Source organism: Anabrus simplex, chromosome 1 (assembly GCF_040414725.1).
Source record: "Anabrus simplex isolate iqAnaSimp1 chromosome 1, ASM4041472v1, whole genome shotgun sequence".
NCBI classification, from domain to species: domain Eukaryota; kingdom Metazoa; phylum Arthropoda; class Insecta; order Orthoptera; family Tettigoniidae; genus Anabrus; species Anabrus simplex.
Window position 1 is genome coordinate 1,096,326,989 of NC_090265.1, and position 26,690 is coordinate 1,096,353,678.

General features: G+C 38.2%; 1 protein-coding gene across 6 annotated transcripts in view; it reads left to right on the forward strand.

Moving 5' to 3' along the window:
- Positions 1-26,690, forward strand: part of LOC136858040 (diacylglycerol kinase theta) — a 559,022-nt gene that overhangs the window by 508,785 nt on the left and 23,547 nt on the right. For all 6 annotated transcript variants that reach the window (XM_067137265.2, XM_067137270.2, XM_067137266.2 and 3 more), the window contains one exon: positions 19,483-19,590. In XM_067137265.2, coding sequence (XP_066993366.2) covers positions 19,483-19,590 — 108 coding nt within the window. The remainder of the gene's footprint in view (positions 1-19,482; positions 19,591-26,690) is intronic.

Here is a 26,690-nt window from a genome sequence, read left to right on the forward strand (position 1 = left end):
TCACCTTCAGCATTCTTCTATAACACCACATTTCAAAAGCTTCTATTCTCTTTCTTTCTGAGCTAGTTATCGTCCATGTTTCACTTCCATACAATGCCACGCTCCACACGAAAGTCTTCAAAAACATCTTTCTAATTCCTATATCAATGCTTGAAGTGAGCAAATTTCTTTTCTTAAGAAAGCTCTTCCTTGCTTGTGCTAATCTGCATTTTATGTCCTCCTTACTTCTGCCATCGTTAGTTATTTTGCTACCCAAGTAACAATATTCATCTACTTCCTTTAAAACTTCATTTCCTAATTTAATATTTCCTGCATCATCTGCCTTTGTTCGACTGCACTCCATTACTTTTGTTTTGGACTTATTTATTTTCATCTTGTACTCCTTATCCAAGACTTCGTCCATACCATTCAGCAGCTTCTCGAGATCTTCTGCAGTCTCAGATAAAATATCATCGGCAAATCTCAGGTTTTGATTTCCTCTCCTTGGATTGTGATTCCCTTTCCATTTTCCTCTTTGATTTCCTTTACTGCCTGTTCTATGTAAACATTGAAAAGGAGGGGGGGACAAACTGCAGCCTTACCTCACTCCTTTCTGGATTGCTGCTTCTTTTTCAAAGCCCTCGATTCTTATCACTGCAGACTGATTTTTATACAGATTGTAGATAATTCTTCGTTCTCGGTATCTGATCCCAATCACCTTCAGAATCTTAAATAGCTTGGTCCAATCAACATTATCGAATGCCTTTTCTAGATCTACGAATGCCATGTACGTGGACTTGTCCTTCTTGATTCGATCCTCTAAGATCAGACGTAAAGTTAGGATTGCTTCACGTGTTCCTACATTTCTTCTGAAGCCAAATTCATCTTCTCCCAACTCAGCTTCAAATTGTTTTTCCATTCTTCTGTAAATAATACGTGTTAAAATTTTTCAGGCATGACTAATGGTGCAATAGTTTTCACACCTGTCAGCACCGGCTTTCTTGGGAATAGGTATAACAACATTCTGCCGAAAATCGGATGGGACTTCTCTTATCTCATACATCTTACACACTAAATGGAATAGCCTTGCCATGCTGGTTTCTTCTAAGGCAGTCAGTTATTCAGAGGGAATGTCATCAATTCCAGGTGCCTTGTTCCTACTAAGGTCGCTCACAGCTCTGTCAAACTCTGACCTCAAAATTGGGTCTCCCATTTCATCAGCATCAACGGCCTCTTTTTGTTCCAGAACCAAATAATTTACATCTTCACCTTGATACAACTGTTGGATATGTTCCTGCCATCTTTCTGCTTTGTCTTCTTTCCCTAGAAATGGCTTTCCATCAGAGCTCTTAATATTCATACACCTAGATTTTCTTTCTCCAAAGGTTTCCTTGATTTTCCTGTATGCAGCATATACCTTTCCCAGGACCATACAACCTTCGACATCCTTGCACTTCTCCTTCAGCCACTCTTCCTTAGCTACCTTGCACTTTCTATCCACTTCATTCTTTAATCGCCTGTATTCTTTTCTGCCCTCTTCATTTCTAGCATTCTTGTATTTTTGTCATTCATCAATCAGGTCTATTATCTCCTGAGTTATCCACTGATTCTTAGTAGATCTTTTCTTCCTTCCTAACATTTCTTCAGCAGCTCTGCGGACTTAATTTTTCATGACTATCCCCTCTTCCTCTATTGTGTTTCCTTCAGCCTTTTCATTTAGTCCTTTTGCAACATGTTCCTTGAAACAATCCCTCACACTCTTTTCTTTCAATTTGTCTAGATCCCATCTTTTTGCTTTCTTTCCTTTCTTCAATTTCTTCAGCTTCAGATGGCTTTTCAAAACCAACAAGTTGTGGTCAGAGTCCATGTCTGCTCGTTGGAAAGTTTTGCAATCCAACACCTGGTTTCTGAATCTCTAAATGAAGTCTATTTGATACCTTCGAGTGTCTCCAGGTCTCGTCCACGTATAAAGCCGTCATTTGTGGTGTTTGAACCAAGTATTGGCAAGGACTAAATTATGATCAGTGCAGAATTCAACCAGCTGACTTCCTCTTTCATTCCTTTGTCCCAATCCGAATTCTCCTACTGTATTACCTTCTCTTCCTTGGCCTACCACTGCATTCCAGTCTCCCATCACAATTAGATTCTCGTCACCTTTTACATATTATTTTCAATCTTCTATCTCTTCATATGTTCTTTCGATTTCCTCATCATCCGCTGAGCTAGTAGGCATATAGACCTGCACTATTGTGGTGGGCATTGGTTTGGTGTCTATATTGACGACAATAATTCTTTCACTTTGCTGGTCGTAGTAGCTTACCCACTGCGCTATTTTCTTATTCATTATCAAACCAACTCCTGCATTTCCTCTGTTTGATTTTGTGTTGATAATTCGGTAGTCGCCTGACCAAAAATCCTGTTCTTCCTGCCAACGTACTTCACTTACACCAACTACATCTAACTTTAGTCTATCAATCTCCCTTTTCAGATTCTCTAATCTACCACAACGATTCAAACTTCTAACATTCCACGCTCCGACTCGCAGAATGTCAGTATCCATCTTCCTGATAATCGCCCCCTCTCGTGTTGTCCCCACCCGGAGATCCGAATGGGGGACTAGTTTACCTTCGGAATATTTTACCCGGGAGGAAGCCATCATCAGTACATCATTCATACAGAGAGAACTGCATGTCCTCGGGAGTTAGTTACAGCTGTAGTTTCCCGTTGCTTTCAGCCATGCAGCAGTATCAACACAGCTAAGCCATGTTGAGTATTATTACAAGGCCATATCAGTCAATCATCTAGACTGCTGCCCTTGCAACTTCCGAAAGGCTGCTACCCCCCTTTCGATGAACCATTCGTTAGTCTGGTCTCTCAACAGATACCAATCCGATTTGGTTGCACCTGCGGCTCGGCTATCTGCTTCATTGGGACACGCAAGCCTCCCCACCACGGCAAGGTCACATGGTTCGCAGAGGAGGTTTGTGTTTATACCTTGTGAAATGAAACAAATCGCACACTGCTCCATTTCCTTACAAGTAAACTATGAGTGTTCTACAGTGCTCAAAATAAGTTTTGCTTGTTACAGTTTCACTCGGTACCTCAGACATGTTATCAGTCAGTCAGGCAATCAGTCAATCATGAATGAATGAATGACCTGCATTTAGGGGAGTCACCCAAGTTGCAGATTCCCTATCAGTTATTTGCCTAGGCTTGTCTTAAATGTTTTCCAAGAACTTGGAAATTTATCAAACATTTCCCTTGATAAATTATTCCAATCCTTTACTCCTCATCCTGTAATGAATATTTTCCCTGATATGCCCTCTTGAATTCCAACTTTATCTTCATATTATGATCTTCCCTAATTTTAAAAGTTCTACTCAAGCATATTTGCATATTAATCTCATTCTACACCATATTTCCAATGACAGCTCAGATGATAACACTTTTTAGAGTGAAAATCTCACTACACTGAAAATCAGGAGCTAATATGAGTCTGCCTTATCTATACTACACAAGAAACGATTATAACATATTATCTAATCATACATGTTTTCGAGAAAACATAATTCTCTTCTTCAGCTACTTGGTAGGTGTGCTATCTACCAACTGATAATCCCAACTTAGCACACTGGGGCAAAATGCAGGCAACCAGAAATGAGTTAGGTGGAAAATTTATAATGTCCAATAACGGACCAACCATATTGGTAACGTACCACTTAGTCGAGCACCTTATCTCCTTTCTTCCAAATTTTTCCACCCAAACTTTGCAACATTTTTGTAACGCTACTGTTTTGTCTTTGGATTTTTTCCAGTTATTGAATCAAGTAATCCTGGTGAGGGTCCCATAAACTGGAACCATACTCTAGTTGTGGTCTTACCAGAGACTTATATGCCCTCCCCTTGACATCCTTACTACAACCTCTAAATACCCTCAATAACAATGTGCAGATGTCTGTACCCTTTATTTACAATACCATTTATGTTGATGCAAGTGTGATAAACAGATATCTTGAAAACAATATTCTGTCACCCAAAGGTAACTAATGCAAATATTGAGCTGCTGCTGCTATTATTATTATTATTATTATTATTATTATTATTATTATTATTATTATTATTATTATTATTAGATACAATTGCATTATTGTAAGGTTATGTTATGAAACAGTGCTGTATATAAATATTTATTTGAGTTCAATTAATGTAAGAACCTATATATAATTCATTCTCACCTGTACTGTATATATAGTTTGTAATCCATAATTATAAAATGCACTGTAACTTCCTGAATGGTAATAGGTAGACAAGAATGATTGAGAATATTCTGTACACTATTTCTATGTATTGGGCACTCTAGATTTTCTGGGTGCCTGGCCAGGACATATATAAGGAGATGATCTTGACGATGACAAGAGAGTTACTGGTTGGTGAGTTATTGGCCAGGGAGTTATTGTTTAGCAGGAGTTTCACTGGTGAACACGTGTTATGGTTAACTGACATGCCGAAGTAGCCAGTCGGTAGTCAACTATTTCAACTGTGTTTCAAGATTGTAATCTTCATATTGAAGTGAAGTTTTTAAAATGGTTGTTTTGTGATGTGAGTGTTTTGTTGGTGACAGCAGTGATTAAGGTTATGTGTGTGTTTAATTTACAAATAGATATGAATAAAATAATTGTACCAACTGACAGCATCTCGTGTGCGTCTTTGTGGATACGTTAATGTGATTACGCCGACGAAGATCTTTCCTTATATTAACACCTAGGTACTTATGACAATCCACAAATGGAACTTCCACCCCATCAACGCGGTAATTAAAACTGAGAGGACTTTTCCCATTAGTGAAACTCACAACCTGACTTTTAACCCCGTTTATCATCATACCATTGCTTGCTGTCCATTTCACAACATTGCCAAGGTCTTTATCAGTTGCTCACAATCTTGTAACTTATTTATTACTCTATACAGTATAACATCATCTGCAAAAAGCCTTACCTCTGATACCAGTTCTTTACTCATATCATGTATATATACAAGAAAACATAAAAGAACCAATAATAATACCTTGAGGAATTCCCCTCTTAATGGTTACAGGATCAGATAATGCTTCACCTACTCTAATTCTCTGAGTTCTGTTATCTACAAATATAAAATATATATTGTCTGTACTTTGCTCAGAATTTTAAAACGATGATATTTCTGTATCGGTCATGTCCGCAGTAGCAAGGAAATGCACTTTTTAATTTTGCGTAATTTATGTCTGTCTATCTGTCTGTATGCACACGCATCACAAGAAAACGGCTGAAGAGAATTTAATGAAAACCGGCATGCAAAGTCGGAGAATAAGCCGCTACAATCTAGACCATAAATAATTGTTTTCATGCTGAATGAAATGGTAGTTTAAGGGAAGGCCTGAAATTTAATTCTGAAATATTTATGTTATTAGTGATCATATTTTAATGAAAATGGATATGCAAAGTCGGGAAGTAAGTTGCTACAATCTACGCTATAAATAATTGTATTCACGCTGAGAAAAATGATAGTTTAGGGGAAGGCCTAAAATTTAATTCTCAAATATTTGTGTTATTAGTGGCCCTTAATGAAAATCGGTACCAGTATGCAAACTCCTTGAATAAGTTGCTATAATCTAGGCCATAAATAATTTTATTCACGCTAAGTGAAATGGTAGTTTAGGGGAAGGCTTAACATTTAATTCTCAAATATTTCTTATTAGAGCTGTAATCGATAAATACTACATAACTAAGGTTATATAGTATTAAATTTCCTATCATTCATGTCTTATACATTGTTACCATACCAGCTGTGATCACAAAGATATATCAGCGCCGAGTCACGAGAAAATAGGTAAACAGAATTTAATGAAAATTGGTATATTAAGTCGGAGAATAAGGAACTACAGTCTATGGTATAAAATATTTTACAAATCACAGAATCGAAGGAAAACTAAATGTGAAGGCCTACAATATAGAAAGCTCACAACATTGATAAACAATAACATTACATTGACCATTGTTTGTTGTGATGTGCTTTGTGTCTTCTGTTGCCACTCATCTCCGGTAGATAGGATTATTGCTGCATACCGAGTATTTTTTATTTGATTTACGTCACACCAACACAGATAGGTCTTATGGGGACAATGGGATAGGAAAGCGGCTTTGGCCTTAATTAAGGTATAGCCCCAGCATTTGACTGGTGTGAAAGTAGGAAACCGCGGAATACCGTCTTCAGCACTGACGACAGTGAGGTTCGAATCCACTGTCTCCCAGACGCAAGCTCACAGATGCGGAACCGTAGCCACACGGCCAACTCGCCCAGTTGTACAGAGTGTAACAGTCTGCCTGAATATTGATGTGGAGTAGCTGGGGAGTTAGATAACTTTCTTTTTCAGCATGCCATTCCCCTGGTTCATAAATTTTTCTGATATTACTGGTACGTAACACACTGGTTTATCATAGCATTCAAGCTATTCAATCCCTACTCTGACATTCACAGAAAGCTACAAAAGTTGAAAACTGGAAAAGCAGCTGGAATTGATAAGGTTTCAGGGGATGTACTAAAGACAATGGGTTGGGATGTAGTACCATATCTGAAGTACTTATTTGATTATTGTTTGCATCAAGGAGCTATACCAAATGAATGGAGAGTTGCTATAGTAGCCCCTGTGTATAAAGGAAAGAGTGATAGGGATAAAGCTGAAAATTGCAGGCCAGTCAGTTTGACATGCATTGCATATAAGCTTTGGGAAAGCATTCTTTCTGATTATATTAGACATGTTTGTGAAAGTAATAACTGGTTTGATAGAAGGTAGTTTGGGTTTAGGAAAGGTAATTCCACTGAAGCTCAACTTGTAGAATTCCAGCAAGATATAGCAGATATCCTGGATTCAGAAGGTCAACTGGACTGTATCGCAATTGACCTATCTAAGGAATTGGATAGGGTAGATCATGGGAGACTACTGGCAAAAATGAGTACAATTGGACTTGACAAAAGAGTGACTGAATGGGTGGCTATGTTTCTAGAAAATACATCTCAGAGTAGGCGAAGCTTTATCTGTCCCTGTAATAATTAAGAGGGGAATTCCTCTAGGCAGTATTATTGAACCTTTATGTTTTCTCATATATATATATCAATGATATGTGTAAAAAAGAGTGGAATCAGAGATAAGGCCTTTTGCAGATGATGTTATTCTGTACAGAGTAATAAATAAGTTACAAGATTGTGAGCAACTGCAAAATGTTGTGAGATGGACAGTAGGCTATGGTATGATGATAAACAGGGTTAAAAGTCAGGTTGTGAGTTTCACAAATAGGAAAAGTCCTCTCAGTTTTAATTACTGCATTGATGGGGTGACAGTTCCTTATGAGAATCATTGTAAGTATCTGGGTGTTAATATAAGGAAAGATCTTCATTGGGGTAACCACATAAATGGGATTGCAGATAAAGGATACAGATCTCTGCACATGATTATGAGGGTGTTTAGGGGTTGTATAGTAAGGATGTAAAGGAGAGAGCATATGAGTCTCTGGTAAGACCCCACTTAGAGTATGGTTCCAGTGTATGGGACCCTCACCAGGATTACTTGATTCAAGAACTGGAAAAAATCCAAAGAAAAGCAGCTTGATTTGTTTTGGGTGATTTCCGACAAAAGAGTAGCGTTAAAAAATGTTACAAAGTTTGGGCTGGGAAGACTTGGGAGAAAGGAGGCGAGCTGCTTGACTAAGTGGTATGTTCTGAGCTGTCAGTGGAGAGATGGAGCGGAATGACATCAGTAGACGAATAAGTTTGATTGGTGTCTTTAAAAGTAGGGAAGATCACAATATGAAGATAAAGTTGGAATTCAAGAGGACAAATTGGGGCAAATATTTGTTTATAGGAAGGGGAATTAGTGATTGGAATAACTTACCAAAGGAGTTGTTCAATAAATTTCCAATTTCTTTGCAATCGCTTAAGAAAAGGCTAGGAAAACAACAGATAGGGAATCTGCCACCTGGGCGACTGCCCTAAATGCAGATCAGTATTGACTGATTGATTGATTGATTGATTGATTGATTGATTGATTGATTGATTGATTGATTGATTGATTGATTGATTGATTGATTGATTGATTGATTGATTGATTGATTGATTGATTGATTGATTGATTGATTGATTGATTGATTGATTGATTGGAATGAGCAATGTGCATATTTAACGGAATAATGGCAGAGGAGTGTTCATGGCAGTCTGCGGCCTGGTCATTCCAGCTCTGGAACTTTGGACTATTAGATTGACACTGTTCGTTAAAAGTGATCAAATGTGCGTTTTTTCATTTGATTGAGTATTTCATATGATAGCATTGCTTTTAATCGCTACATTCCTGCTGACGTTTCTGTAATGACCTATGTTGACTTCAGTTAGGAAAACCACAAAGTCAGTCTTTCTGAGAATCCCGTTGCGAAGCATGGGTACATCAGCTAGTCTAAAAATATAGCCACCCATTCAGTCACTATTGTCTAGTCCAATTGCCTTCATTTTTGCCAGTAGTATCCCATAATCTACCCTATCAAATGCCTTGAATAGGTCAATTGAGACAGTGCATTTGACCTCCTGAATCTAGGATATCTGCTATATCTCGCTGAAATCCTACAAGTTGAACTTCAGTGGAAAAAGCTTTCTTAAACCCGAACTGGCTTCTATTGAACTAGTTATTAATTTTGAAGAATGTGTCTTAATATAATCAGAAAGAATGCTTTCCCAAAGCTTACATGTAATACGTGTCAAACTGACTGGCCTGTAATTTTCAGCTTTATGTTTATCACCCATTTCTTTATACACAGAGGTTACTATAACAACTCTCTATCCATTTGGTATAGTTCCTTCATGCAAATAGTAATCAGATAAGTACTTCAGGTATGGTACTGTATCCCAACCCATTGTCTTTGGTATATCCCCACAAATCTTATCAATTTCCGCTGCTTTTCTAGTTTTCAACTTTTGTAATTATAAATGTCTTTGTTATTGTTGATAAATATCAATACTTCGTTAGTATTAGTCACCTCTTCAATGTGGACATTTTCCTTGTAATCAACAACCTTTACATCCTGCTGACTGAATACTTCTGGCTTCTGTAGATTCTTGCATACACACTCCTCTTGTTCATTAATGATTCCTGGAATGTCCTTCTTGGAACCTGTTTCTACCTTGAAGTACCTATTCATACCCTTCCATTTTTCACTAAAATTTGTATGACTGCCAATTATGCTTGCAATCTTGTTATCCTTAGCTGACTTCTTTGCTAGATTCAATTTCCTAGCAAGTTCCTTCAATTTCTCCGTACTTTGACAACCATTTCTTACTCTAATTCTTTCCAACCTGCACCTCCTTCTTAGTCTCTTTACTTGTCTGTTATAATATAGCAGGCCTTTACTGTTCCTTACCACGTTCATAGATTTTTTTTTCGCATTCCTCAACAATTGCTTTAAACCCATCTCACAGTCTGTTTACATTTATATTTATCATTTTCCACTGATCATAGTTACTTTTTTAAAAATCCCTCATGCCTGTCTTACCAGCCTACAGAGCTTATCTGGTTTTACCAGCACCACATCCAGAATATTCTTCCCTCTACTTTATTCCATGACTTTCTGATTCAGCTGTCCTTCCCAGATTACCCTATTTGCCATTTGTTGGTCATGCTTCCTGTTGTTCGCATTACCTTCCCAACTGACATTTGGTAATTGAGATCACCTGCTACAATTACGTTCCTTTCTGTATCATTTCCCACATAGCTTATCAAATAATTCTGAATCAGCATCTGTGTCACCCTTTCTAGGTCTATATACTCCTAAAACATCAAAAGCAAAGAAAGCCAGGAAAAAAGACAACAATTAAATTAAACTGAAATGAGAATAAAAGATAACTTTTCGTTGATAGAACAATAGTGAAATTTAAATGAAAACTTTTGACTTTTTTGGAACAGTCATGGCATGTATGTTAGGAAGTTCAACAAAGTCTTCATGATTGAGTCGTCCAGTTGCAAAACCCGTTATGTCCATTTTTTCTCAAAATGAGGTATCACAGCCATTGTGTGCAGCTTGTCAAAATAACAATCCAGTAATGTAATACATGAGCAAAGTCCATTTAATCCATACGTTTAAAGGTGACAAATAACTGGAACTGCTGCAGAAGTCGTTATGTCCAGAGTGTGTTATGCAGCAAAGCTCGTTATGTCCTAGAACACTGTAAGAGAATCATACTTACACGAACAAAATCAGGCAACTGTGTGATAAGAGGTGAAGTAAACTATATGTGGTGAAGCAAAAAGCATATTGAAGCATGGGAAACCCTTTTCTGCTATTGTGGCAGTATCAGTGGAGGAAAGGGTTCCTCTTAAGAAAGAAAAGCTCAACGACCTGAACACATTGCTGACCAAACATTACGGGAAAGAGTGGATAAGGAAAGATGACCTCACATTCTACAAGACACTGTTTGAGCAGCAGCAAACTTTAAACAGTGAAATGCCAGACTATGACACAGATGTGGAAGATTTTGTTGAGAACAATAGCGGATTGTTAATATAACTGTACAAAATGTTAAAGAATTCATATAACATTTTTTTATGAATGGTGATTTCTTGATGTAATTATAAAATCAAAGAGCGGGGATTAGATATCAAAACATTATATCCTAACCTTGAAATTATTTTCATTCATGCTATTTTCTTAGTGTAATACTTTCAAATGTAGCTAATAAAACATGTTCACCATAAATCTGTGCAGATCAGTAGAGACGATCAAAACCTGATCATATACGATGACACATGTGCACGTCGATGGCATGTAGCACAGGAAGAGCTTGACGCATATGTGCATCAGTTGACAGTGAACATTTTAGGTGGATATATTTACACTTCTGTACATTTATCGACATTCTGTTTATTTTGCACCACAGAGCCACATTATCAAGATCTGACTGTAACCTATTTACATTGTTCTCATCGCAAATGGCTCTGTAAATGATGGTATCATCAGCATACTGTGCGATAGTAAATGATATTCAACCTGCTAGATCCAGTGTAAAAAAAAATTTACCTTTGTAAAGTAAAAATCGTGTACAGAAGCGGCCCTATCACATTACCCTGAATCACACCCAAGGCGACTAAAGATTGGTCTGACCTGGGACCACTGAATACAACACATTGCGTTCGACCTACCAGGAATGATCAAAACCATGCCAGCAGTTTGCTTTTAATGCCATATTTGTTAGGTTTTAACAACAGTCGTTTATGAGGCACCTGATCATAGGCCTTACTTCAGTCAAGAGTTATGCAGTCTACTTGGGAGATATTAGACTAGAGATATTACTGTTGTTAAAAGTGTAGTAGAGGATTTTCCAGTGAGGAATCCATGTTTCTCCATGTTTCCATCATGTTTCTCTCATTCAGAAAATCTGGCACATGTTTACCAATTAGGCTTCCATGCAATTACATAAACCAGATGTAATAGAGACCAGGTAATAGTTGTCTACATTTTTCCTGTCACTGTCTTTAAACACGGGAATGACGTTCGCTTTCTTCCATTCATCAGGCACAGTCCCACTGTTCATTGAAATGTTAAATATTGCATAAAGAGAAGGTGCCAGTGCATCTGCATAGCGATGGAGAATTCTTGCCGGCATGTTATCTGGGCCATTTGCTTCTTTGAAGACTTGCTGCATTTGGAACTGCTAGGCGGGCATTAATTCCATTGTGGAGTTTTATCTCCCGTATGCAGTTATCAGACTGTGCCTCTTAAATAGGCTTCTGATAAGTTCACCTGCATACACCCAGCGTCAGTGGGTAGGGTCTGACACATCCCACTCTAGATTCACAATTAAGTATTTATTTATTTTCCACCTAGTCGATACAATGATTGCTTAAGGCAATTTTTAATGGTCAAAAGTGGTACATGTTTCGTATATTATCAACATCTTCAGCCACATAACACTGTTTAGATGAAAAATATATAAAATTGACAAAGTAATGCTTTAGAGGAAGTGTCCTTAAAATTAACATAAGATTGACAAGATTAAAACAAACAAATAACTCAAGAGAAAATATATAAATTATTTCTACAATAGAAATCAGTCGTCAAGGAAACACTTGTACAATATTCCATAGAGAAATTGTCCTAATAAATATTCTTTCTTAATAATTCATGAAAAAAGATCAATTTATAAATTAAAAATTATACAATTTATAAGTAATTATCGAAATGAAGAAATCCTGATATCACAGTGCGGCTCTTATTATTAATGTAGATGAAAATATAACTAATTCCTAGTTGTCAAATCTTATTAAGCCTGCTTTCCTTTGGAACAGTAACTCCTGTCATTCTTTCACAGTTTTGAGCCGGGTGTAATATTGATGATGCGTTCTTCCTTGCTCTTGCACCTGAGGAGGTGGAGGAGCGGGGGATATAGGTGTGTCAAGAACTTCCTTGCTGTCACCTATAGCTTCAACTGAGGAGGAATAAGTTGTAGGGCTATCTGTAGGTGGAGAAATTCCAATTCTTTTTTCTTGATCCTTCTCAAGCATTTTCAAATATACTAGAATTTGATAATATAATGGATTCTTATATTCTACAGCCTCATTAAGGTTATCATTTTTCTTTACAAGTTGGTCTAGATGAATGTACAGGTCTTCATATGTGTTCATTAAGCTGCCCTTTTTTAACTTTTTTATGATGGTCAGGTCTTGTTCTATGTTGGTAAATTTATGACCCGTGGCAGTCATGTGTGATCCCATTGCTGAGAATCTTCTATGTTTTTCAGCATTCACATGTTCCATAGGACAATCTGGCCGCAATTTTAAAGTTAGATATTTGGAACATGTGAATGCTGAAAAACATAGAAGATTCTCAGCAATGGGATCACACATGACTGCCACAGGTCATAAATTTACCAACATAGAACAAGACCTGACCATCATAAAAAAGTTAAAAAAGGGCATACATTGTCCATTGTACTTGAAGATGGATGGAGTACTGTTGCTGCTTTTGTTTGTGATGAAAGCCCATAGCTCTTTAGTATTGAAACTTAAGGCTATGGATATATGAACTGTAGGCATCATGGATTAATGATTTGATTTTGTTCCTAACTTCTCCCACCTACTGTTACTTGGATTTTCCATCCATTTCTTATATAAATTATTTCTCTTTCAGATATCCGATGCTATCTCTTTAGTGATCTATGGCGTTTTTCACTTATTAGAGATGGAAACTTTTGGCACCGCTTGATCAACGCATTCAAGAAATACTTTTTTCCAGTTTTGCATCTCATTGATATTTATATTGCCGGAAAAGGACACGAGGGGAACAGGAAGATTTTTTGGTAGAAGAGAGGAAAAGATCATTCCAGTTAGTGCGAGAAAAATTATACATTGTTCTGGAGTGGAGTTTTGGGGAGAGTTTTCTGTAGGTCAAAGTTTTAACTTGGTAATCACAAAATCCAGGTATTACGTCCAGGGACTGGACGGATGATGGGGAGCTAGTAAGGAACAGGTCTAGAATGGAATGAGTAGCTTCAAACACTAACTGATGACGTAGAAGGTGGAGAGAAAACTATTGGCAGGAGGATTGTTTGGCACTGGAGCGGCATTTCTAAACCAATTAATTTCAGGATTGAAGTCACCAGCAATATAAATTGCATCATAATTATGCTATACTTGTTGCACACGATCCAGAGAGGACAGCAAGGTATATCGCTCATTGTTTGCAAGGACTTCGGAGCACAATAAACTGATCCGATGAGGAATTTATTACTATCACACATAATTTCTACCCACACAGCTTCAGTGGTAATCTTCAACTTGAGACGTCTTGTTGGTTTTGCAGCAATAAGAACTCCGCCTCCTGTAGTTAGGATCCGGTTCTTACGGAACAGGATAAAAGAATCGAGTAGCACTTTTAAGTCATGAATTGTCTCTGAAAGCCATGTTGCACAGATACACTCTACAGTGGGATTTAAGCATGAGAGCAAAGCAAGAATATATTATTTTCTACCTGGACACAAAATGCTGTGAGCATTAAATGAAAAGAGAGTTAGATTATTATTAACATATTTACAGTTGTAACTATTTACAGAGTCACTGGTATTGGAAAAGAGAGTTCGTGAGTGGTGGTATTTCACATTGCCAACAAGTCCACCTTCTTCTACCCCTTCTTTAATTTCATGTATTCAGAAGTTGAAATTTTTGCACATGTCTTGTGACTAATTGACGAACAACTGTTCCAGTTCACAAAAAGTTGAATAAGACATCCGCTGCTTTCACATATTGTGCACTGCTGAGGTCTGGGGTTCAACTCAATGTCTCCAATTAATGTGAGAGTTAAGCACCATAATGGACAACTCTGCCCTCCCCATCACGACGTGGCCGCCCTACTACCAGCAGCCCGAGGCTTTCACTGCCACACAAGTGAGGCACTTAAGAGGACATTTCTCACTTATCAAGAGTTTTTCCAATAGATGAATCTTCTTCAAATCACCATAAGAATTATCCAAATGCACTGTTACACTTTTTGAGTATGTCACGACATCACGATACATTTTACCAATAAAACTATAATTAATGCATGGAGAACACTTGTAACCACTGGCATGCATGCCACCATCTTGACAAGACAATTTCCTGAAGGATTCCAATTGAAGTTGTATCATCTTTGTCCAGTACATTAATTTACTGAGGCAAAAACCATCAAAATTTTCTGCATAATACTGGACTGCGGCGAGCCACGTTCTCCACCGCGTTATTATTGGGTTGAATGGTGGTAGTACTGTACATTGGGATTTTCAATCTTGAATACATGAATTCTTCTCGTCAACTTAATTAACATTTTTTTCCGTTAGAAATCAATTTATCCACATTAGGATATACTGCTCTAATTTCTTCACATAGTCTGTGTAAACCATGTGCAATGCATGTAACATGGAACTAACAGCAAGACCTGCTGCTGCCTTCTTCATATATGCATCTGCCAATAACAGTAAAACATTGTCAAACTTCACACCACCTGGCCACAAAATTTGTTTTGCTTCATTAAATAATCTTGCAGCCATCACATGGTTCACATTAGTCATTTCTTGGCTTGGCAGCAGAAAATATTTCTTCGAATCACTTGTCAAGTTAGTACACGAACCATTCAGCGTATAGTAAAGAAAGGTAAAGACAGTACCCAGTCATCTGGTTCCATCTCATTTCAATCACTGCGCAATGAATCAAAAGGAACTGTATAACAGAGGCAGTCGACGGATTCCATAAAGATGTAATAAGAAGAACTCTCCTTAGTTATTAAGTAAAGAGTGAATACCCGACACTGAACAAGTATGTTGTGTAACTCTGTACTTTTGAACGAATTATTTTTCGGTCTGTTGTCAATGCACTTTTTATATGCATTATTAATTAACTCGTATCATACTAGATTGATGATATAATAAAATATTTAAAATATATAAAAAATAAATAATAAAATAAATAAAATAAATAAATAAATAAAAATAATAGAACTCATCCACAGGCCATACTCGAACTATAACATACGAAGCTCTGTATTTCAAAGTTATGTGGGTTTCAACAAAAAAAAAAAGAAATGCGCTCGGGCGCTCCTGGCAACGTTGTAATAGTGGCCTCTGTCTCTTAATGGCCTCCCACGAAATGCTGGATTGGTTGGCCCCATGCACCCCGCTTCCCCTGACAGCATGTAGGCTGCCCACCATCAGAGCAGAAAAGACCTATAACCCAGATTTTCTGATTTTCACACACTGAATGAGTTCATTGTTGAGTTTGTTGGTAACACTTTGGAAGTTACTTTTTTTTCTGAACGTTGACTCTTCGGGAGTGTCAAGATTTGAATATTTTGAGAGAAACCTCCTTAACACTGGATTATTTACCTTAGAAAGAGGCATTTTGGCTGACAGAAATGCCCTACATAAGTCTTTACAATAAACTGAAAATGTATCAGGTCCTGCAGAAGAACCTGGAACTGCATCACTAATTAGAGGTTGTTTCTTCATCAGGCACGAAACTGCAGTGATATGTTTCTTGCCCTCCAGGTGTTGTGTAACTTGAGATTGCTGTTCAGCATTTATTGTGTTCCCACATGGTTGGCAGAACAGGACGCGTCCATCTGAACTAAAATTATCCTTAAATTCTGCGTCATATTGCTGCAGACATTAAGTTGTTGTTGCTTTTACTTTAGGCATTCTAGTATTGCCTTGCACTGCACAGCACCAGAAATGAACTTCATGTTAGTAATACTGATCTGGTCTCCTGCAATTAGGAGGAAGATCAGACACGTGGTGCAGTACGGCTACAGACAAGGAAATCCCTGGCTTCTACGGTGAGTGCGACCGATAAGATACAAAACGCACAGGTGCAAGCTGATATGCAGAAAAAGAATAACATACTCTCTGTATTTAGGGCAGCACATGTTTATATTAAGACTAGCTGATGTGCCCGTGGTTCGCTACGGGATTCTCAGAAAGGCTGACTTTGTGGTTTTCCTAACTGAAGTCAACATAGGTCATTACAGAAACATCAGTAGGAATGTAGCAAATAAAAGCAATGTTATTATATAAAATACTCAATCAAATGAAAAATCGCACATTATCTCACCTTTAACAAACAGTACTACGGTACCAAAACTGGAAAATTTATAATGTCCAATGGTGGACCATTTATATTGGTATTATAAATTTGCTCATTCTGGACAAATATTTCAGGTTCCCTATGGAAATCAACAATCTTTATCAGTACTACGGTGCTGATCTAACTGTCCAAAGTTCCAGAGCTGGAATGACCAGGCCGCAGACAGCCGTGAACACTCCTCTGCCATATTCCTTTAAATATGCACACTGCTCATTCCAATCAGTGCCTCAGAGTAGGGATTGAATAGCTGGAATGCTATGATGAACCAGTGTGTTCCGTACCAGTAGTAACAGAAAAATTATGAACCAGAGGAATGGCATGCTAAAGAAGAAAGTTATCTAACTCCCCAGCTACTTCCCGCCAATATTCAGCCAGGCTGTTGCACTCAGTACGACCGGGCAAGTTGGCCATGTGGTTAGGGGCGCGCAGATGTGAGTTTGCATCCGGGAGATAGGGGATTCAAACCCCACTGTTGGCAGCCCTGAAGATGGTATTCCGTGGTTTCATATTTTCACACCAGGCAAATGCTGGGGCTGTACCTTAATTAAGGCCAAGGCCACTTTCTTCACACTCCTAGCCTTTTCCTATATCATCACCGCCATAAGACCTATCTGTGTCCGTGCGACGTAAAGCAAATTTAAAAAACAAAAAACATTTGGTACACCGCAGTATTCCTATCTATCAGAGATGAGTGGCAACAGAAGACACAAAGCACGTCACAACAAACAATGGTCAATGTAATGTTATTGTTGATCAATTTTATGAGCTTTCTACATTGTAGGCCTTCACATCTAGTTTTCTTTCGACTCTGTGATATTAGGGCATCTTACAAAATTATTTATAGTGTAGACTGTAGTTCCTTATTCTCCAACTTTACATACCAATTTTCATTCAATTTTCTTTTACCCATTTTCTCATGACTCGGCGCTGATACGAACTTAGTAACAAAATTCCAAATTCATGAATATCTCTGTGATCATAGCCGGTATGGTAAAAATGTATAAATGATCGGAAATTTAATACATATAACTTTAGTTATGTAGTATTTATTAATACGAGCACTATAACGTAAATATTTGAAAATTAAATTTTAGGCCTTGCCCTAAAGTACCATTTCACTCAGCGTGAATAAAATTATTTATGGCCTAGATTGTGGCGACTTAGCATACCGATTTTCATTAAATTCTCTTCAGCCATTTTCTTGTGTGCGTGTACATACATTCAGACAGATAGATGGACAGTGACAGAAATTAAGGAAAATTAAAAAGTGCATTTCCTTGTTAGTGTGGATACGGCTGATACAGAAATACCATTTTTTAAAATTCTGAACAATGTACAGATAAAACTCTTATTTTATATACAGTATATAGATTCGATAGCTCACAGGTTCTTCCCCATTTAAGTAACGCAAAACAGAAATACAATAAACTGAAGGATATAGCATATTGATAAAAAGAAAATGTAAATATTATGTGCTAATAACTGAAAAAAAAAGGAATGTATGTAATTATAGAAAAATGTTTAAAATATGTATTTACATAAAAATATGTATTTACCTAAAAATCTGAGCAATAATAATAATAATAATAATAATAATAATAATAATAATAATAATAATAATAATAATAATAATAATAATAATAATAATCTCTGGCCCTATGGCTAAATCGTTAAGCATACTGGCCTTCCTCTTGTCCAAGGGGTCCTGAGTTTGATGAATTCATCCTCACAGATACGCAGGTCGCCTACAATAGGCCTCCCTGGATGCCAGCTGCCATAACAACAATAATAATAATACCTGCAGTCAAAGGCAGGGTTGTATTACTCTAAACGTGAAGAGCTCTCATTTGTTATGAGAAAAGTGCCGTCTTACATTTTATGGTCATCTGTCTCGAATGCCTAACACCAGAATATCTCAAAGAATTCATGATGTTCTGATCACTTGAAAATTTATCCCTCCATGGGCAAATGAAGTGGAGGAGGATCTTGTTGGTATCTCTAAGACACCAGTTCAAGTTCACGAGTTAAATGATATTCCAGAAAGAGTGAGAAGATAAACTGGTAAAAAGTGACCCAAAGAGTGAAGAACTGCATTCGCCATAAAGATAAAGGAGTACTGGAAATCCAGAGGGGCTGATAAGTTTTAACCATGGTCCTAAGAGGTCAAAATGATATATTAAAATCAATTATATCTGTGTTAATCAAAAAATAAATTTAAGAGATTATGGAATTAGAAAATATTTTTCTTTCCATCTAACAAAGCGAGGTAGTGGTTTATAAGGTCATGTAATAAGGTGAGATTATGTGTTTGTGTTATATTTTTGATGGTTTATCTTTATCTTCCTGGTACAACAAATTTGATGTACAAAATGTATTTCAAATTATTCCTCCCTTTTAGCTAGGGATTTGTGGTTTTGCTCTCTCATCCTTGACCAAATATATACATTTATTTTATTATGGACTGTTCAGCCCCTCTGCTTGTTGTATATTCACTGTTACTTCTGTACCATCATAAATGTATTCATTTCATCTTGTTGTTAATCTCCTATGTTCGTATCACATTTCTGAGGCTCGTAGAATTTGCATGTTGACTAGTATGTTAGTTTTGGAGAAGACCATCAAAATGATAAAACCTAGTGGAAGGAGCTCATATCATTTTCAAAATGGTCTTTTTGATGAGTGAGATGGGGTGAGAAGGTGGAAATTGGGATATAACCTAAAATACGAAATTGATAACCAAGATTTCAAAACTTGTATAGTAAAACTGTTTTACTGGTTCTGTTTATTTCCTTGCATTCATATTACTGGTTGCGTTGTTGCAGGGTGGCCACATCAAAATTCACCTCAACTCAGACATTCCTGTTCAGGTTGATGGAGAGCCCTGGGTCCAGAGTCCTGGAGATGTTGTTGTACTTAAATCTGCCCTCAAGGTAAATTTCATTTTGAAAAATAAAATTATTGTCTAAATAACTTATTGTAGATATGCTGTAGTATAACATGTAAACAGAGGACAAGTAATCTGTGCAACATGGTAGGTGGGTTTCTTACTCTTCCTTTTCCTGATAGAACTACCAGAACCATCCTGTCTTTTTATTTATGTGAATTGTTTAAGATCTTCCCATGCCGTATTGACAATGACAGATTCCCCCTTCCACTACAGCCAGCTATTTACCCACCAGTCTTTACCATTTATGACAGTTATGGAAAAGCCATCAGAACATATAGAATGCAACATGAAAGTTCAGGGCAGATGATACAACAACTGCAGAGTGACTACATGGCTATGTCCGAATGTAATATATTACTCTCCTCCAAATGTTTTTATTCAATAAATGCAATTGTAAGGTAACAAGATAAAGGACAAAGGCTAGAATTAAAAGTACGGTTTTAATTTTTTAATAAGCTATTGTTTTTATGTCTCACTGACTAGTTTTATTATTTACTGGAGATGTCGAGGTGCCATAATTTTCCGGGCAGGAGTTCTTTTACGTCCCGGCAAATCTACTCAGTTGAAGCTAATGTATTTGAGCACCAGTTTGAACCCATCAACTTGAGCTCAGAAGGCCACCACTGTATTGTCGAAGCTACTCAGCCCAACTGTACAGTATTTAAGCATATGCTGTACTTAAATAATATAATGATATTTAAAATGATGTTTTCATGGCCTGTATTAATAGACATGATAATGCAGCTTTTTGCCAAGATAATAAGGAGGAATTCTTTAAGATTTTGTTTCCCTGACACAGCAAAAGCCAAAAAGCGCCAACAAGACATACAGCCTAGTTAACACACATCCCCCCACAAATAATAAGAACAGATCTGATATGGACTAAGTGGATAACTTCTGGGATCTACTGGATGAAAAGCTTGCCAAAATTCCCAAACACCATGTGAAATTTCTTATGAGAGATTTCAATGGCCAACTTGGCCGAGAACAAAAGTACAAGAAAATCATTGGAAACTATTCTGCCCACAAAAGAACCAATCAAAACGGCAAGAGATTGGTCTCCATTTGTGAAAACCATAACTTGCAGATAATGTCAACTCACTTTCGCCATTTTCCCAGAAAGCAGACAACATGGCGAACTCCTATCCCAACCTTCGGAGAGTTCCAAATAGATCACGTCGTAATCTCTCGGAAAAACAGTCCTGAGATTATGAATGTTAAAGTTAAAAAGGCGTAAGCGTGGCTTCAGACCACTGCATCTCTATAATTAAATTTAAACTGGTACCTGCAAACTCCAACAAAACCCCCAAAAATATCATTCGCTTTGACAATGATAAACTCCGACAAAAAGTCAAGAGTTCTAGGAAAAGGCTTGACCGATCAACTGTGACTTTAACAACATCAAAAATCACATGATTGAGAAGATCAACAAGACTTTAAGAGAAATTAAACCAGAGAGTACTATAGAACGTTCAAAAGGAAACTTACGGGTTATAAACCTCCGTCGCTATGCTTTCAGCGAAAGGATGGTACGTTGGCGACCTCAAAGAAAACTGTACCATCCTTGCCGACTACTTTGATAAACTTACTATTATTTATTTAGCGTATGGCAGCACATTGGAATATACAACAATATATAAATCATATACTAAAATAACTAGGGCCTTATTACTATTAGACATGAAACAGAGTATACAGTGACAATGTATGCACTTATATAGTGAGAGTCAATTTGCCTATCCAGTTAACAGCATCTGGAGTCAACGATAGAAAGTCCTTCAGATCTCCCGAGTATGACGTAATACTACACTGCTCCACAATGTGTTGGATGGTCTGGGGAGTCGCTCCACAAACACAAGATGGATCAGAAATTTTGTTCCATTTGTAGAGGAAGTCGTTAGATACTCCATGGTTTGTACAAATCCTGTTGGCAGTTTTCCATGTATGTCGAGGCAGATCAAAACCAGCTGGTTAATTTGGGTGTTTAAAACAGTTATAATGTTTGGTGGTGTGTTGGATCCATTTTTCTTCCCAATGATCATTTATATTGAAGCTTGTATTGAAAAGTTCAACAGTAGATTTAATTGCTGGATGTCTGCCAGATATTGCACTTGGAATGTAGTCATGAATTGGAAGGTCCGGGTGATCCAATATTTTCTTATATTCACGTAACAAAGCATCCTGTCTTTTCATTGCAGGTGGATGAATGTGACTTAAAGTTGGGAGACAAATTGTTGGTATAGTTTTTAGACAACCTGTGATTGAACGCATTGTAGTATTTGAGCTGGATGTTGAGTTTGCTGGTATGGTTGCTGTTCAGCCAGATGGAGGCACAATATTCTGCTGTACTATAGACTAGTCCCAGTGCAGAGCAACAAAGTGTTGCAGCTGTTGATCCCCTTGTAGTACTACACAGCTTTGGAAGGATGTTGTTCCTGGAATGGATTTTGGCTGTTGTATTATTCAGGTGTTGTCGATAAGTTAGGGATCTGTCAACTCTGACACCCAAATACTTTGGAGTAAGATTATATTTAACTAGTTTTTCATTAAAATAGATTTTCAGTTGTCGGTTTGCCTGTTTTTTATGAAGATGAAAACATGAAGATTCTGTTTACTTGGGCTTGGTGTGAGTCGCCACTTGTGGTAATACTGCCATAGGACTGAAAGATCATCTGTCAATACCCTTTCAGTTTCCTCTGCATTTTCTGCTGATGCCAATGGCTAGATCATCTGCATAAGCAAATTTCCTGCTTACAGTATGAGGGATGCCTGCAGTATATAGAATGAAAAGGATTGGTGTGAGTACAGAGCCGTGTGGAAGACCGTTTTTCAGAGTTCTTTGCTTACTGATTTCCTTGCCCAGGATAACTTGGAAATATCTATCACATAACATGTTATTTATTAATTGGCTAGAGTTCTGCAGGGGATCACTCTTAAGAATTTTAAAAGGAGGCCCACTCTCCATACTGTGTCATAGGCTGCTATCAAATCAATAAATACTACAGACGTCTTCATACCATCTTGAAAGCCTGCCTCGATAAAAGTCGTAAGACTGAGGACTTGATCTGTACAGCTCCTCCCTGTTCGGAAACCAGCTTGTTCATGTGGGACATGATCCATAATTTTGCTGTAAATTTGGTTTAGAATCAATCTTTCCAGTAGTTTATAGCAAGCACTGAGGAGAACTATAGGGCGATAGTTTTCTGCCTTATTTGTTTCCTTTCCTGGTTTAGGAATTGCTATTATTTTTGTTCTCTTTAGATCTTTAGGAATGCGACCAGTCTTCAGGATATCACTAAAGAACCTTGCTAACCATAGTTTGGCATATGGACCACTATTCAGTAGGAATTCATTATGTATACCATCAAACCAACAGGCTTTCCTAGCTTTTATGCTTTTAAGTGCTGTACTAACCTTTTCTTGCATAAATGGTTGTGAATATTCTGTATGAGTTTGGCAATTAGCTTTGACTTTTCTAAGTTCCTGTTTTACCATTTTTGTATGTATTTTATCTCTAGGAGATCTTGATAAAGAGACAATTCGATCAGCAATTTGGTTAGATGATACCAGGGTTTCCCTCATCTGAACAGGTGGGCTAGCTCCAAGCTTCTTCAATAAGCTCCAAGCTTTTCTACTGGAATGTTTGAAGTCAAGATTTTTTGTAGTTTTCATTCATTTCTCCTGACGAGCTACATCAAGTGTTCTGAGCAGTTCCTCTCCAATTTCATTGTCGCCACTTCTGAGAAATTCTTTATAAAGGTCCTGACTTTCTTTATTCCAACCAGGTATATACTTCTTTTGATAACCTCTTGGGATATGTTTTTTAGCTGTTGATATTACAGCGCCTACAAACCGCTTATAATTAGATGATATGGCTGATCATTTGTCAAGATCTACGGAAAAATTCTGCCAATCAGCTTTCTGGAAGTTCCATCTTGGTCTAGGAAAAGATGAGATGACAGGGACCTGGATACCAAGTTCAAGGAGAACAGGCCTGTGCTGGCTTTTGGGGAAACCTTGAAGAACCTTTCTGATGGCAGGAAGGGGTTGATTTGTAGTATTCTTAGAGACAACAATAAGGTCAGGATTGTAATCTTTGTTCCAAGCAGCTGATCAGAAGGTGGACGGATCTTTGGCATCAAAAATTAGGTGAAGGTTGTTTTCATCTGCCCAGTTTGACAAGTGTTCTGCATTGATATCATTTGAATTGTACTTCCAGTCAGTATGATGGCTTTTGAAATCACCACAATAAACAGATGGATATTGATAAACTTCCAGGACATGTGATGGCCAAAGGATTCGAGGAGGTTTGTATACATTTACAATTATTAATTCACCAACTTTGATTCATGTGACTGATAAACTTACTAAATTGTGATCAACCCAAAAATCCCATCAAGTCCGAAGAACTCATACTCAGATGTCCAGAATCGAGACTATCCGACAAAGAAGAAATCAAGCATCACATTGCCCAACTCTAAAACAACAAAGTGCCTGGAGAAGACTCTTTCGTTGCAGAACTTTTGAAATATGCCTCTGAAGAAGCAGTTGAAATCTTGCAGAAACAAATAGAACAAATTTGGAAAGAAGAAATCCTGCCCGAAGACTGGAAAATGGCATTGATCCATCTGTTACACAAAAAAGGCAACATGAAAAACATCAACAACGACAGAGGAATATCCCTGCTACCAGTAATGTACATTATCTCACTTGCTATCCTGGAGCGTTTAGAATCCCAAGTCGAGCATGAAATAGGCGAATACCAAGGGGGCTTCAGGAAGGGTCATTCAACTGCTGAATAGATCCACAACCTCAAAACGATTTCAGGCATTGTAATCTCAGATCCAAACAGTATGTGTTAGTCTTTGTGGCATTTAAGAAGGCCTATGATTTGATAGACTGTGAGGTTCTGTTAAACATCCTCAATGAATTCGGCGTTGAGCTGAAACTGCTGGCATTAATTAGAGCCACCCTGACTGACACAAAATCCAAAGTAAAGGTCCTAGCATGCCTATCAGATTCCTTCGAGGTCAAAACAGAAGTCAGACAAGGTGACGGGCTCTCTCCAATGCTTTTCAACTGCGTGCTCGAAAAGATCATTAGGACCTGGCGAACAAAATTATTAGAAGCTGATTATAGTCCTCTGAGAATGGGAACAAAATCTAAGGGGATCATGTTCGACTGTTGACTGTTGTGGAACTTCTCGAGGATGTCCGCCGTGTGCTGTCTAGGGATCACCACTACTGCAGGCACATTGGAGAGGTACGATTTGTACATTAAGTCCTCCATCAACTCAGAAGTTCTTGTAGCACATCTTGAATTCCCTCGGGACAAGTCGACTATCGGTGTTCTGTCTCCTAACCCACTGCGTCATGGTCCTACAGGGCTTGTCTTGTTCTTGCCACTATTTGATTACTCCCAGATCAAGTTCCTTCTTGATGGTCATAAGGACAGATCCCTTAACTCACTCTGGTGTTTTCGTAGGAACACCCTCTTGACAACGGTGCTCCTAGCTTCAGGTTCCATCTCCGGGTGCCTAGATAAACTGTCTGCTCCTATGTTCGTCAGTCCTGGGACGTGACACACATTAAAATCAAATTCTGCAATTAACAGAGCCCATCACATTAATTTAGATTTTGAGCCAGAGACCGAGTTCAACCATTTGAGAATCGGTGTAGAGCTTTCTTTCTTTCTTTTTTTTTTTTTCTTTTTTTTTTTTTTTTGTTAGGGGCTTTACTTCGCAACTGACACAGATAGGTTTTACGGCAACGATGGGATAGGAAAGGCCTAGGAGTTGGAAGGAAGCAGCCGTGGCCTTAATTAAGGTACAGCCTCAGCATTTGCCTGGTGTGAAAATTGGAAACCACGGAAGACGATCTTCAGGGCTGCCGAGAGTGGGATTCGAATACACTGTCTCCCGGATGCAAGCTCACAGTCGCACACCTCTACCCGCACAGCCAACTCACCCAGTCAGTGTAGAGCTGGAACTTCCTTCCCTCCAAGTAGCCTCTGAATTTGTCCATGGCCCACACCACGGCTAAGGCTTCCTTCTCAGCAGTGCAGTAGCATTGTTCAGTGCGAGATAGCTTTCCGCTGGCATACTTGATGATGTCCCTTCTGCCGTCACTCCTCTCCTGGAACAACACTGCTCCTAGGCTGGAGTTGCTGGCGTCTGTTTGCAGGCACATCTCCCGTTGAGGGTCGGGATGGGCTAGACCAGGAGCATTATATATCGCAGCTTTAATGCCTTGGAATGCTGCCTCTTCCTTGCTTGTCCATCAGAACGGGCGGTTGTTATGGAGTAAATTGGTGAGTGGTATTGCCTTCTCTTCAAAGTGTGGCATGCAGCTGCTATACCATCCATACAAGCCAAAGAACTGATGTACTTGTCGCTTGGTCCGCAGGTGTTCGGCTTCTTCAATAGCTAGTTCTTCTCCGGTTACCTTTCCAAGCCTTCAGATGTTAGGACATGGCCAAGATATTCTATGCGGGACTGGGCAAAGTCGTTCCAGCACTTTCCTCAGATGTACGAGGTGTTCTTGAAAATTCTTGCTGTGAATTAAAATGTTGTTGAGATACACTTGGCAGAAATCTCCAACATATCCTGACAATACCTTATCCATTAGTCGCATGAAGGTGGCAGGGGCATTCTTCAATCCGAAAGGCATTACTGCTAACTGGTACAATCCTCTCGGTGCATGAAGGCGGTCAGTAGTCTAGAACTTTCCTCGACCTCCACCTGCCAGTATTCGGAGTTAAGATCCAGCGTGCTGAAAATCCTAGGCCCACTTACTTGTTTCAGCGAGTCTTTCAGGTCAGGCATGGGATATGCGTCACTAACGGTCTTCTTGTTCATCTTGCCGAATTCCACACACAGTCGATACTCCCCATTCTTCTTTTTCGATAGGTTGATAGGTGAAGCCCAACAGGATGTAGAGGGTTCGATGAGACCTTGCCGTTCCATCTCTTGAATCTTCTGGATGACGAAGTTGCTCTTATCCGGGTTGATTGGATATGGACGTTGCTTGATGGGTGAGGAAGTGCTGCAATCAGTGGTGTGTGTTACAGTGGTAGTCCATCCTA